This window comes from Phaseolus vulgaris, chromosome 6 (genome assembly GCF_000499845.2).
Source record: "Phaseolus vulgaris cultivar G19833 chromosome 6, P. vulgaris v2.0, whole genome shotgun sequence".
Classification (NCBI taxonomy): Eukaryota; Viridiplantae; Streptophyta; class Magnoliopsida; order Fabales; family Fabaceae; genus Phaseolus; species Phaseolus vulgaris.
In genome coordinates, this window is record NC_023754.2 from 15,186,187 (window position 1) to 15,201,780 (window position 15,594).

General features: G+C 34.7%; 1 protein-coding gene across 1 annotated transcript; it reads left to right on the forward strand.

The window, feature by feature from the left end:
• The first annotated feature begins 8,226 nt into the window (after positions 1–8,226).
• On the forward strand, positions 8,227–14,657 carry LOC137831264 (zinc finger CCCH domain-containing protein 18). The gene is made up of 4 exons (XM_068638862.1): positions 8,227–8,431; positions 10,626–10,934; positions 12,442–12,502; positions 13,482–14,657. The coding sequence occupies exons 1-4, from the start codon at positions 8,306–8,308 to the stop codon at positions 14,474–14,476; spliced, it is 1,491 nt and encodes a 496-aa protein (XP_068494963.1). The 5' UTR covers positions 8,227–8,305; the 3' UTR covers positions 14,477–14,657.
• The last annotated feature ends 937 nt before the right edge of the window (positions 14,658–15,594 follow it).

A 15,594-nucleotide genomic window follows, 5' to 3' on the forward strand; every position in this document is an offset into this window, starting at 1 on the left:
GGTGAATGATTAGATAAAGAGACATGCTTTCTCTTTTTCTGGATTTTTAATCTTCACCACAATAATAACTTTAAACACTTCAATTCCAAGGAAAAGCTCATGGTGTCAAAATTACAAGTTTAAAGGATTTTTTTGTTAACTTATCTAAACCTATTATTCTATAAGAGTTGATCTAAGGTTTTCTTCCTAATTGTTAGAAAACAATGAATTAAGCACCTAAGGAGAGAAGCTTGAAAAAGTCTAACACTATGGTTGTGTTGAAGTGATGGTTTGAAGAAGGGGCTTGCAAGAAGTAAGAGAATAGTTTGGCAATTGAAAACTTTTGTTGTCTCTTTCCCAAACTACATGAAATGGAACTTTCAAGGTAGCCCTAGCATATACATGGTAGCCGAACCATTCGGGCATTTTCACCTTGGTGCACCTCACTTTGCCACTAGTTGTCTTGTTTGAGTTGTCTAGTTGTGTAGCACACCCACGAACATTATCTTTTTTGAGGTATATAAATGTGCTCAAATTCAGCACAACGAAGATGCTAGCTACCTTGGATTGCCATACGACTTCTTGTGGTTGAATAATGACCAATAATGTAATGCTAGTTTATTGCTTTCTGCTTTCTCAATCTACACTTGTGTAAATTAAGTTTATATCATGTTTTCTTCCTTCTTTGCCAACTTGGATCTTCGTTTTCAACATAAAAATAAGAAGCAACCCAAAAGAGAATAATTGTATGATGCCCATCACATTCCTTTCTCCAAATGCTTTCTGATTGTATGGCCACTAGTTTTTTCTCTCTAATCTACTTTGGCATTCAAAGAAAGTGGTAAAAAAAATTTATATGTTCAAAATCAGTCTCTCAATTCCACATGCACATTATCTAGGTAGTTTGAACCAAAAGGGTGGGAATCAATTCGTGAGTGTTGTAGATCACAGTTAAATAAACTAAACCCGATTAGTGATAAAAAAAATCATTAAAATTGGCTAATTGTGAAACAAATCAAAATCAACTAAAGTCAGGGTGAATCCGAATACCCAACTAAGTGGTCTAACATATTTTGAAAATGTAAGGAGTTTGATTGTGATTAGGGTTTGGTAGTAGTAAGGTGTGAAGAATAGGTGGTGGGGTTGGACCACTGAGAAGGTTGAGCTAACTTTTGTGTTGGTGAAATAGCTAGGAAGGTTGGGAAGGGATGAGGGGAGTGTGGTCACAAAAATGGTAAATGTGTTACTCATCATATCATGGGCTCCATATGCATTTATTATAAGAGGCAATGGGTCTAGAATCATGCACCACACAGTATATTGACCCTTGTTACTCTAAAAGTGAAACATCAATTGTTCAAGGGTTACAATGTGTTGGACCAAATCAAAAAAGTGGACAGGGTCAGCCTGCAATCAAATTAATTAATTAATAAATAAATAAACACCAATTTACTAAGATTTAAGAAAAGAAGACAAATACAAAAGATGGAGTTCTCCAATAAAGGAAATGGAAGTGAAACAACTCACTGGAGTTCATAATAATTCCAATGCTGCAGATTCAAGGATTCATACACATTCAAAGGAAAAGAATAAGCCAACCCCATATGTTATGTATTTTGTTGATGTCACAAAAAAAATAAAAATAAAAATATATAGTTAGTTTTTAAAAAAAAGGCTCAAGTAACTTTTTTTTAGGAGAATTTACTTTTGATTTTTATTGAAATGTTTTTTCATATATATATATATATATATAATTGTCTCATCGTGTATACGAGAGTATTTGGTAATTTGGTCTATCCTGCATTTGTCTTTCAAGAACTATTAGCAGTATGAATTGACAATTATTATGAAAAATCAGGATTGAAAGATGATTGAGTTTTATTGAGTAGTATTCACGTGGATATCTTCAAGCCTAAACTTGTGGCTATAAAGAGATGAACTTCCTCTAGAAAAATTGAAAAGGCATTAGATCGAGATAACCGATAATTGAGAAGACTAAAAAATTAAAAACTAGATACTGCAACAATAAAAAAAGTTTTATCCTAAAAAATTGTGTATAATATATATATATATATATATATATATATTTATTTAACTGGGTAAATAGAGTAGAACTCTTCCTTTACTTATATAATAAAAAGAAGTTGACTTCACATAGGCATTTTATTTATCAAATTACATTTCTAATTATATGGTATGGCACACGTTCTAAAACTGTCATTGATATAAATTTATATTTGATTCAAACCAACTATTGAATAACTTGTATGTATTTTCTTTCTTTGTCCTATAATTTTCTCAACATACCAATATATTTGGTTCTTTTTATAATGTTAAGCAACTAAAATATAATAATCAATTTTTGATATGTTAATTAATCTATCATAAAATATGTTAAAAAGTAATGTTTTCTAATTTTCGACGTCTATATATAATTTAAAATTTGAGAAAGTGATTAAGATCTGATTATCATTAAGTTTAATTACTATATAACAATAATTAATTAAATATTAATTTAAAAATTATTTATTAATAATAAAAAATTAAATATTAATAATTTTTTAGTTTATAACATAATATTTAATTTAATTAATATAATGATTAATTATTTTTTATCTCTAAAATTAATTTTTATTTAATAATATTTTTTCACAGCGTAAATTTTTTAAAACACATAAAATACATTTTAAAATGAACTTTCAATAAGTTTTTGGAACGAGGCTCTTGCTTTTTCTTTTTCTCTAAAAGTGTCGTAGAGAACGATGACGTGGTGAGAGAGAATATTTTTGTCTTTTTTTATTAATATAAGAGTGCAGTCAGTAATACTGGGGTGCAGAAAGAAAAAGCTATAGGCCCAGACCCTCTTGCAGAGTAACCAATCCCATGAGCAATAGTTAGCATACATCAGAACTCTATGCACCATACAACTGTACTGTAAGTTGATGTTCAATTCAACAGTTACACATACATATGAATAAAGATGCGTATAAATATAGATAAGTGAGATATTTAATAAAAATAGCTTAAATTTTGAAATGTCCAATAAGAATAATGACCCAATTGTGACTATTGTATACTTACCATATCATTTACTCAATGTCATATCCTTTAGATTGTAATGTATTTTATTCGAAAACTTTAAGAGAGTGATTTTCAACAAATTTAATAAGTGACTTTTTTTTCCTAGATATTTAAATAATCAACCTACTATAGAGTAATTTATTTCTGTAATTCAGTCCAACCTAGCAAATTTTCAGAAGTAACAATTTTAACAATATAATTTACTGTAAAGGTGAAGAGAGATGAGAGAGAAGAGGCAAAGTGCATAGATAAGAGATAGAATAATATATTTCTTATTAATGAGTACATTGATATATTTATAGAATGAAAAATAAGAGTATTATAGACTTAGGCACAAAGAGTTACGTAGTCAGTTACCTAATAGGTTTATTAACAATCCCCTTAAACTTATGGTGGGTGGATCAAGAACCCTAAGTTTACGTTTGAAGTTGTGAAACAAAGCACCAGAGATAGGTTTGGTGAGGATATCCGTGACTTGAAACTAGGCTGGGAGGTGAAGAAGGATGAGACGTTTGTGTTGGACATAGTCCCTAACAAAATGCAAATCCAACTCAAAATGTTTAGACTGAGAATGAATCACAAGATTTGCAGCAAGCTGAACAACTCCCATATTGTCAGAAAAAAGGCGCGGTGTAGAAGTGGGAAGACGTAGTTCAGTCATTAGAAAGTTGATCCAGATAATATCTGCAAGGGCAGCTGCAACACTTCTGTATTCAGCCTTAGTGCTACTGTGGGAGACAACCTTCTATTTCTTCGAGGACCAGGAAATAAGGTTGCGACCAACATAGATACAATACCCTGAGACAGATTTACGATCATCAAGATCAGTGGCCCAATCCGAGTCACTGAATGCAACAACCGAGTAGTTTGGAGAAGGATACAGACGTAGAGCTTGAGTTGTAGTGCCTGCAAGATACCGAAGAATACGTTTAACCACAGTCCAGTGTAGGAGTTGTGGGTGTGCATGAATTGGCAAACTCTAATGACATAGAATGAAAGTTCGGGGCGAGTGAGTGTAATATATTGAAGAGTGCCAACAACTGAGCGGTAGAGAGTAGGATCTACAACTACGACAGAAGCATTAGCAATGAGATGAAGGTAGGAGACCATGGGTGTAGGTTGAGGCTTGGAGTCGAGCATGTGGACACGTTGAAGAAGATCACAAATATATTTCTGCTGGGAAAGATGAAAAGTGTTATCGGGGAGCCAGGTAACTTCAATATCGAGAAAGTAATGAAGTGGACCTAGGTTCTTTAACCCAGAAGTAACGCTGAGGTTGTGAATGAAATCATGCACCAGAGGTTTAGAGCTACCAATGATGAGAATATCATCAACATAGACCAATAAAAAAATTGTGTCAGTAGGTGTGAAGCAGGTAAACAGAGATATCACTTTTGGAGGATGAAAAACCCATGCGAACAAGTGTGGTGGAGAGTTTTTGAAACCAAGATCGAGGAGCTTTCTTGAGACCATAGATGGCTTTATTGAGACGACAAACAAGAGAAGAATCAATGCTGGAAAATCTTGGAGGTTGGTGCATGTAAACAGGAAAATCAAGGTCACCGTGAAGAAAAGCGTTGTTGATATCAATCTGATGAATTGGCGAAGAGGAAGATAAAGCAATGGTGAGAACTAAACGAATAGTAGTGGGTTTAATAACAGGACTAAACGTATCTATAAAATCCTGGCCTTCGCGTTGATGAAATCCTTTTGCTACCAAGCGTGCCTTGTACTATTGTAGAGAGCCATCAACATTATACTTCTTTTTGAACACCCATTTGCACCCAACAACATTAGCAGTTGGAGGAAGGGTAGTCAGGGTCCAGGTGTTGTTTTGCATAAAAGCGTCATATTCAGCGTAGAGTGTAGGTCGGATGTGAAGATGTAGAGGACAACGGAGATGGAAACTCAGTAGAGAGAGAGGAAGGTGATGTTGCAGGAGGAGCAGAAATAACCGTAAGAGCAGAAGAGAAAGTAGGAGAATCAGTGGTGACATTGGCAGAACCTGTGAACAAACTACTAGGCATAGAATAAGGAAAAAGGAATTCATTAAAGAGCACATTATGGGAATAAATAAATTTACCAGATGGTGTTAAGCATATATAGCCTTTACGGTTAGAAACATACCCAAGAAACAAGAATAAAGACGAACGAAATTCAAATTTGTGTTGATTATATGGGCGAAGTAAAGGATAATAGGCACATCCAAAAACTTTCAGAATGTTATAATCAGGTTTGCGAGAAAAAAACATTTCATACGGGCTAAGATTATGTAAAACAGGAGTGGGTAAGATATTAATAGTGAAAACTGCAGAAGAAAAAGCTTCACCCCAAAAATGTAGAGGAAGAGAGGCAGCAACAAGAAGAGCTAAGCTGATATCAACAATGTGACAGTGTTTACGTTCAACTGAACCGTTCTATTGATGGGTGTGAGGACAAGTGAGTCTATGAGTGATTTCATATGTGTGTAAGAGTTTGGTTAGCGATAAAAATTCCTCAGCGTTGTCTGTTTGAAGAGTTTTTAGAGAAAAACCAGTTTGGTTTTCAGCAAGAGCTTTAAATTTTAGAAAAACAGAAGTAGTATGAGATTTGTGTGAAATAAGATAAAGCCATGTGTATTTAGAAAAAGCATCAACAAAAGCAATATAGTACAAGGAACCATTAGTGGAGGCAACATGAGAGGGGCCCCAAATATCAACAAACACAAGTTGTAAAGGAGCAGTATAAGCAATATGGAACGAAAGAAAAGGAAGTTGATGAGCTTTGGCTCGTGCGCAAGACTCACAAAAAGAAGCATCAGTATTACATGAAATGTTGTTGGAACGCATAACAAATTTCACTGTTTTAGATGAAGCATGGACAAGGCGTTTATGCCAAATATCATAGCGATGCACAATAGAATTATAGGAAGTAGCATTAACATAGGAATATAAAGGTTTGTGTAAAGTGGGAAACACTTAAAGACTCTCATGAATCCTTCCTTGAAGAATAATATGCTTGGTAACCTGGGAAAAAAATTCAAAAAAAGACACCATTATCATGTGCAAATTGGGAAACACTCAGAAGGTTCTTGTTAATAGATGGTACATGTAGAAGATTATGAAGAGTAAAAAAATGATTAGATGAAGAATTATGTAGAGAAGCAGAGCCAACACTATGAATAGACATACTTGAACCATTACCAAGTTGAACATTATCAGAACCATGATAGATCTATTTCTTGTTGAAAACAGTAGGATCATTGGTGATATGATGAGCAACTCCTGTATCTGGGTACCAAAGAGGATCAGTCACTGTGGAAGGAGTACCCAAAATAGATGGTTCGGGGTCATGAAGAGGTGGCTGAAAAGAAGATGTATTAACAATTATGGGTGAAGAAGAAACAACATTAGATCTGGTCCAGCATGTTAAAGTTGTGTGGCCAAACTTGAAACATAGTTGACACTGAACCCGTGGTTGAGAAGATAAAGAAGGAGCAGCAGATCTCCAAGAATTAGGGTGAGGAGGACGAGAGTAATTCTGACGCTTTTGGTGAAACGGTGCACGAGAGGAAGATCAAACTCCTCGTGATGAAGATTTAGAAGACGACGAAGGTACCCAATCGGTGGAAGAGAAGTGCACTTGAGCAGGAGATGAATCAAGAAATTTGTGTTTATCAAAGCGATCTTCTTGAGCCAAAAGTAAAGATTCAATATCTTGAACCGTGTAAGGATCAAGCCGTGAGGTTACAGACGTAACAAAACTGTCATATTCTTCAAGGAGACCATCAAGAATGGCATCGATATGGTCTTCGGCAGAGATCGGAGATCCAATAGCAGCAAGAGAATCAACCACACATTTAAGAGCAAGGAGATACGTGGAAACAATACGCTCTCGTTTCTGAGTTTTAAGTTGGAGTTTCAGTTGACGAACCTTGGCACATGTATGTGAAGCATAATAGACAGTGAGTTTATCCTAGATAAGATGCGCAGTGCAAAGACCAACCATCAGAGTTAACATGGAGGTGGACATTGACACAAGCAGCCAGGCAAAAAGGAGATGGTCTTGCTGTTTGTGCAGAAGATAGGCAACATTAACAGGACCTGAGGGAGTAACAGAACCTGAATCAGGGGTGAGATGCTTGGACGGTGTAGAAGAGGAAGTCAAGAAATGGAGAAGGTCAAACCCTTCAACCTGCGCAAGAATCTGTTGGCGCCAAACAAGAAAGTTTTCATCATTAAGTTTGAGTGTGAGAGGAGTGGAAAAGGTGTGAAGCGATGGGGAGGAAAGGGAAGATGAAGAAGGAGAAGAAGAAGACGTGGCTGAGACAGGAAGAAGACGTTGGCATGATGAAAACAAATTTCACCAGCTCTTATACCATGTAAAGGTGAAGAGAGATGAGAGAGAAGAGGCAAGGTGCAGAGATAAGAGATATAATAGTATATTTCTTATTAATGAGTACATGAGTACATTGATGTATTTATAGAATGAAAAGCCAGAGTGCCATAGACTTAAACACAAAGAATTACGTAGTCAGTTAAGTAATGAGTTCATTAATATTTACATAATTAAACTTATCAATCATTTACAAAATTAAAAACAAAACATATATAATCACTTTAACATAATTCTTAACAAGTTTAATGAAGATATAAAACTATTTGTTATAAGAAATATAATTTGAATTTGAGGAGAAATTATTTTGTTAACAAAATCTAACCCTATTTTGTTAGTATTTTTTTCAATAAGGTCATACTCAGCACTATGTATGAGGAATTTGACTTTTGAATTTTTTTTGATAAATTGCCTACATGAGCAACAACATGAAATACATAAACACATTTGGAAATAAACACATTTGGAAATAGTAATATTCTCTTGGAATGGGCAAAAGGAAAGTCAAAATAAAATAAAAATTAGAATCAAAACTCATAGAAGCAATATGATCTAAGTCAACCACTTCCATCCTCATCAGTATTTAATCATTAAATTTAAGTATAAACAAAATTAAATATTTATATTGCAATCACTAAATGTTAATTTTAGATATTAAAAAGAACTAAAATTATATATTTAAAAAAAAAATTAAAGGACCACATTCATGAATTTGAAAGTATAAGAAAAAAAATAATTTTCCAAAAATATATTTTTTTCTTTATATAATTAGTATTATAATGACACCTTATTAACCTATATAATAATAACAAATTGTCTTCCATTATAATAACACCTTCTATAATGTGGTTGGTTGGATTTGGGTGTGGCAATGGGAAGCGAAGAAGAGAGGGTTCTTGAGAACCAACTCGAACTTCAATTGCAAGAGCAAAGGGATTCTCTCTCTGCTATCGATCAAGCTCTCCTCTCTGATCCAACAAACCTTGAGCTTCTCGCGGTGCCACTCTCTCTCTCTCTCTGTCTTGTTTCAATCAACAATTTTTTTTTTCCAACAATCCTTGACAATTTCTGCCCCTCTTCGATTTCCCATTTCCTAATCCCTTTGTAATTTAAGGATTTTGCTGGGTTTTCTGAGTTTTAGCTTGTTGGCTGTTTGCTTCTGCTAAAGATTGAATACTTTGAACAATTAGGAATGAAATGGGGTTTCTGTATTGTTTTTAATTAAATTTACTAGATATCTTACATGACATCTTTGCAATTGTAAATGGTGTTGATCTCTGAGGGTTTTTTTTTACTGGTTTGTAGAAATTGATATTGTTGTTGGCAAAAATGGCGGAATATTGAATATTGGTACATGTGCTGTTTTGAATTCTTACCAATGGTTGTGTATTAATTAAATCTATTGCTATGTCTCAGACCTGCATTTTCTAGTTGTGCACAGATAGAGAGAATCATGCTGAGTTCATTGATGTTTTATGTGTATGAGATGGATTGGTGTGCTGTGTAATGTTTGCTACTTTGGCCATATTCAATTCAGTTAAATTTAGAGCCGAGAGTCTTTAATGCTAAACTTAAAACCTAAGTAACTGGAATAGTGTACTCAAAGTGAAGCCAGATTGGGACAGCACCTTGTTTAGGCATTCCTTGTTCAGTGAGGCGAATGCCTCTGTTGTCATTGTTAGACCTTTCTGGTATAGGTTAGACTCACCTTTAGTGCCTTGTTGATAAATGATAGTAACTGAAAATAAACAAGTACTCTTTGACCAGAAGGCTAAATGATATTAACTGTAAAATACACAAAATATTATTGATAGTTGCAATACAGTAAGGATGTTGCAGTAACTAGTTGTTGATGCTTTAGACTCTTAGCAGCAAGAAGATAAGTGCTCTGTACATATTACAGGTGTTACATTTGAGCAATACTATACTGAAAGCCCTTCAATCTTGTTTGTTACATAAGATCTGTTGAGCTGCATCATTGTAATCAACAAAATTAGTTCATTCTAGTGGACAGTATCCTGTCCCGAGCTAGTATCCATAAGGTTGTTGCCAAGGTTGTCAGACTTGTGGATCTTACATTGGATCCATCTACCTGACAGGGAAAACAACTTTATTTTGTGTTTTCACCTTTTTCCTATATAAATTTTAGAAAACAGGATACATAATAAAAATATTTTCCCCAATCAAATGACCCCTAAAATATGAGATATTTTCATAAAACTAAGGCCCAGTCATTTCCATTGATGTAGCAATATATTACAATTAGGCCATTGTGAATTCACAATCCTAACCAGCATTTATGCATGTTCTATTTCAAAATTCATAATAGATGTCATTTTATATAATTATGTTTGGGGCTTCTAGTAAAATACAAGTGAGGAATGACAACACCAAATCACAGCAGAGAAATTGAGCAAACAAACCTGCATAGTCAGACACAGGGGAATTAGAAAACCCCAAACTCAGTCCAAGTTGAATTGACACAGCCCAGAGGTCCAGAACTCAGTCAAAGTTGTGTCAATCATGGCAGTTGCATAGTGCCATAGCTTAGCCAAGGTTGCATTATGAAGGAGAGTCATAATAAGTAGAAGGAAGATTATTTCAAGGGGGTAAGGTAATATTAGGTTTGACCTCACTTGACTGGGGGGTGTAATCTATAATAGGGCTGTTTTTATTTTGGCCTCCTGCTTCACTCATGAACATGCATTTGTTGGAACTTTGAGATGACTGAAAACGCATGATTCAGTGCACATTTACATGTCAGCACGCAATTTACTTCCGATAGCAGCATATTGATAGAGCATATGTCTAGTGTGGACTTATTACTGTGTATGTGATGGCCAGGTTTCTGTTATAACAGCTTTACATTCAGTTACGCAACTGTACTTTGTTTGAGGTTGTTACTGTAACTATATATTTGTAGGTTTATCAGAGAATTCTGTTTCAGTATCATATAAACAAGAGTCTCCAAGTTTAGAAACTCAGTATCAGTGTATCGATTTTTAGATCAGATAAATTATCTCCTTATCTCTCAATTTTTTCCACAAATTGTGTTCTACCGGGGACCAGGGTCACAGAATCTGTTGTAACACATTGAGTTGTATGAACTGCGCATGATTTTGACCACAACCATTCTAATATTTGAGGCTAGTTTTATACTGAAATCTCTTAGAATTTCTTTGATATCACAGGTTCATGAGGAGCTTGTCCAGGCAATTAAGGATGCAGAAGAAGGACTTTTTCACCTAAAACGTGCACGATTGTTACAGGAAGCGGATGCAATTCTGCATAACACTAATATTTTTGCTGAAGACGAGAAAGTGGAATTCCTTGATCCCACAGATGTTGAACCAGAGCTGTTGGAGGAAAAATGTCATTCTGTTGGATCTAAATGTAGATTTCGGCACATAAATGGGCGCTGGTACAATGGTCAAGTGGTGCAGCTGGATAATTCAGTGGCCAAAGTTTCATTCCTTACTCCTACGTCTGAGAATATGCTGGTATGTAAGATTATATTGTGCCAAGTATTCCTATATTTTCTCTTGGTGACAAAAAGTGTATTGTGGTATTCTTATGTTTTTAAGTAGTATAGTTTCTCTTCCTTGTATGTTTCCTCTGCTATAACTAATTATGAGAAAATAAGGGAATTTGATGTAACAACAGTTTGCAAAATCTGGGATTGAATTCAATTAAAAATTAAGAAATTAGGCAACAAAGGTATGTCACAGGCATTAAGCTATCTCTTCAACTTTCCTTGGATTTGTGTCGTAGTCAGAAAAAAAGCAAATGATAAGGTTTTCTGTCTTCAATACCTCTTAAGTCTTAACATCCCCACACCATGAATGAGATTAGCTACATGTTGTCATAGTTTAAGCAGAAGTTTTCAGTAAATACCTGTGAAGTGTTTGATCCTTACACAATGTATATCTTCTAGCATGTGAGTTTCTGAACTTGAATACTGAAACCAATGCACAGAAAAATCAGAGTAATTGCTGATTTTTCTTTTAAATGGATTTTCCTATATTATTTCTATCATATTGCTAGGACTTCTGCCTCTATATTTTGTTTTGATTTTCTTTTTCTGTTCTTGGTATTCCTTTTCCTCAATCATATCACCGTATTGTAATCTCTTTCCAATGCTACTACAACTTTTATGATGAAAAGAAACCATATTCCTAAGATTCATATCATAATATGTTTCAGTTGCACTGCTATGTGGAGTTGTGGACAATTGTTCTTAATTTGATTTGATGAGTTTAGGCTCTCCTCTTCATATTTAAATTTATTTGTTAGCAACCCCTTTTTGACTTTATATCATAAGCGAGTGTTGTGATAAAGGTAGATTGGTGGTCATCTTGACACAGCTGAAGGCAGTCCGAGACTAGCTGTTTTATGCTATTTTTGGCTTTCCCCTTTTTTTTCTTGTGATTTGAAAACTTAACTGCAATATTTAAGAAGAAATCATTTTAATTGAAAGATTTACAATTTGTATTAGATGTGATACATTATACATTTGATTAAATATTAGATAATTGATACAGCATACTTCTAAAATGAACTCACTTATTAAACAAATAATATATCCAAACAAGTTTCATACAATAATCTTTTTATAATGAATGAAACTTTTTTGCTTGAGGTTTCAATCACAGTCAATGAGAGAGTGTTCTAACTAGCAAAAATTGGAAGTTACAAAGCGCTTTAACGTGACATATTTGCGTGCCTCTTTCTGTCTTCCTTTCATATCCCTATCTCACCACCATCATAGTTGCAAGCCAGCTCGAGGGTTATCCTCAACTACCATTGCCTTATATGATGTAAATCAAGAAAGGTCATTCGTATTGAACATTATATGTATAATAAAATTTGTGAGTGAAGTGAAGTAATATGAAATTGCTACTCATGTGAATTTTTCTTTAACATTGTTATTCCACAGAAATATAGGTTCAGATTTTCAATAAAATCAATTATTTTTCATGTCATTGTACTAATAACACCAAAGTGCAGATGTGCAAGTTCTTTTTACAACAACGATGTCGATTTGGTAGTAGCTGTCGCCTATCACATGGTAAGCTGCTGAGCAAATTGAACAAAATTGTGTAGAGGTGAAATCACGTAGACCTCTTTGTAATTGGCTGTCACTAAAATTTAGTTCCACTTGCACTTTTAAGTGTAAATTTTCAATGAACATTTGGACCCAAGCATCTTGGTTGGATAACTTGTTGAGTGAAGTCCTTATTAACATTTGGGTCGGTAGTTCCTATTTATAAATTTGGGGTCCAGGTTTTAATTACTTGAGTAGTCATAAAACTTAAGCAATCAGCATAAGACTTTTTTTTTTTAATTGTGATTTTTAGATTATGATGCTTTTCCATAACGATATATCAGTCTTTATGGCATTTTAAAATATGTAGTTGGCTTGTACTTTCATCTAGAGGAAGCTAGTATATTTATTTCAACCTACAACTACATTCATTTAGATTTATCACGTTCTTTGTGTTTGTCTATTTTTCTTTTTTTGGATAAAAAAATTACAATCATTTTGTGCTTTAATGTTTATGGAAGCTTATGTGAAATTATTCATACTTCACTCAGAATAATTTCGAAAACTTTACCAAGTTTGTTGGAGCATGCTTTAAGGCACAAAAACATATTGACATTTGATTAATTCTTTAACTTTTGTTAAATTTCTGTGATTTATTGTTTGGATCCGGACACTCCTGCAAAACCTGTTTTTTACTGTTAGTTTTTAAAATAAATTACAACAATACTCCCTAAGATTTGATTAAATTACACTGATACCCTCTGTGTTTTTAACCATTATAGTGGTCTCCTTTATTAGGGGATGTAAGTGTAATGTTTTTTTAATAAGGGAATGGTTTGTGTAGAATTTTTAAATAATTGGGGCCTCAGTGTAGTTTGTGAAAATCTCGGAGGTGTCAGTGTAATTTCCTCTAGTTTTTATTGTTTCAGCTGATGACCTTTGTATTCGACAAACCTGTTTTGTAAAATAAATATTATAACGTATGCTCTGTCTACATCTACAGGAGTTGATGTTCAGTTGTCTGCTCTTAAGAAATTTGTCCCTACAATCTGGGAGCAGTCCCTTGTCGGGTCAAGTATATGGGCAGTCTCAACTGCAAATGCAGGCACTTGGAGAGAAGCCGAGCTCGAGTCCTGGGATGAAAAGGCTGAAGTTGGACAAGTTGTTTTCCGAGATGACGGTAGTACTGTGAAACTTGGTGCAGAAGATATGGCACTGTCTGAGCATGCAGAAGTGAGTGACTCAGAGAGTGATTCCAGCTTACAGCAATCTGAGTCCAGTGACTGTGAGGAGGATGAGGAATCACAGGGTTTAGGATTTCTGGACTGTACCAACCTACAGAGAGGAGTTCAAACTGAAACTGCAAAATTTGCCACTTGGGAAAACCACACTAGAGGCATAGCTTCCAGAATGATGGCTAATATGGGGTACAGAGAAGGAATGGGTTTAGGTGTAACGGGTCAGGGAATGCTGGACCCCATACCAGTGAAGATCCTACCACCAAAGCAATCCTTGGATTATGCACTTGAGTCTCATAAAAGGGAAGAGAAACCAGACAAGGAATGCAAGAAGAAGCGGAGCCGAGGTGGGAAGAGAAAACGTGAGAAGAAATTTGCAGAAGCAAATCGTGCAGCAAAAGAGGAAGAGGAGTCGGCATCAGATGTCTTTGCATTGATAAACAATCAGCTGACAATGCACAGTGAGGCTTTTGGCGGTGGATCAATGAAGAAGCAGCAAAGTAAAGGTCCCGAGGAAGGTAAAAAGGTGGATAGACGGGCACTGGTTGCTTATGAGGAAGAGGTGAAGGATTTGAAGATGAGGGTTGAAAAGCTTGAGCAATTTGTGAACGCCAATAAGAAAGAGAAGGCTGTGTATGAGGCTGCCATGAGAAAATTAAATAAAACCCGCGAAGCCTTGGCAGATGCCGAAGCAGTTCATGTCTCTGCCTCAAATGCAGTTGTTAGCAAAGAAAAAGAAAAGAGATGGCTCAAGTTTTAGTTAGGATTCAATACTCAGCTGTGTTTAAGTTTATGTTGATGACCTATAAATGAAGAGAAAAAGGAAAGGAGCTTCAAAATATGTTATCTCAACCAAGATATTAGTACATTACAGTTTCAGATGCAACCTTGTACATTGTTATGCGATTATTCATTTGCATGATGTGTGCAGGCATTTTCATCTAGTCCTTGTGTCTTCAACTCTTCTACATGCCTTGTTTTAGAAGCTTAAGAGGTTGGTATGGTCTTACGGTGTCATAAAACAACAATAAAAATCATAGCAGTAATATTTTGTATCATATAAAATAAGCATAACTCCAAATTTGAATGACTCTTATTAACTTGGTCATTACTTTCTCCACTTCCATATATTTTGTCCAACAATTCCATAAAAGTTCTTATTTTACCCTTTTCGTATTGTACAAGGATTGTATAATTTTAAGGCAATAACTTTTAACTTTTAGAAGATTGTATAATCTGGAAGTTTTTTAAGATTGTACCACTCGAAAGATAATTTTAAATTTCAAATTATATAATTCAAGAAGGAGAAAATGGAAATTTGCATATTGATGAGATGTGTGACGAAAATATTGGTGGAGGAAGAAACCCCATTAACTTTACTATGGGTCCCTCAAGGCCTCCAATTTCGGTCCTTTTAATCCAAAGCCATTTGTATAGAAATATCACGTTATGCACCCACTAATCTGTTTCAGGTAAGATCACTATGGTGTTCTTTTGATGTATTGTGTGTGGAATTACTTGTACAAGAATAGCTATGGTAATATAATCCAAAAGCAACAAGAACATGTGAATTCACTAGCAAATGGGGTCAATGTTCTTTTTATGCATTTTGTGTGGGATTACTTGCATAAAATTATAGCCGAGTGAATTCACTACCCAATTAGCTCAAGAATTAGTAAATGAGGCTTTGATAGATTTCGCCCATAACTATGATAATCATGAAAGGATCCCATTCTTGAGTCCAAATACAATGTCTTCAGCACATAATTTAAGTTTTAAGCTACCCTTCTTAGTGCATGTTAGAGTTCTTGTATTGCTGAATAATGTGACAATTTATTCTTTATTTTTAAATGGTGTTGAGTGTTTGTGGTGATTAAT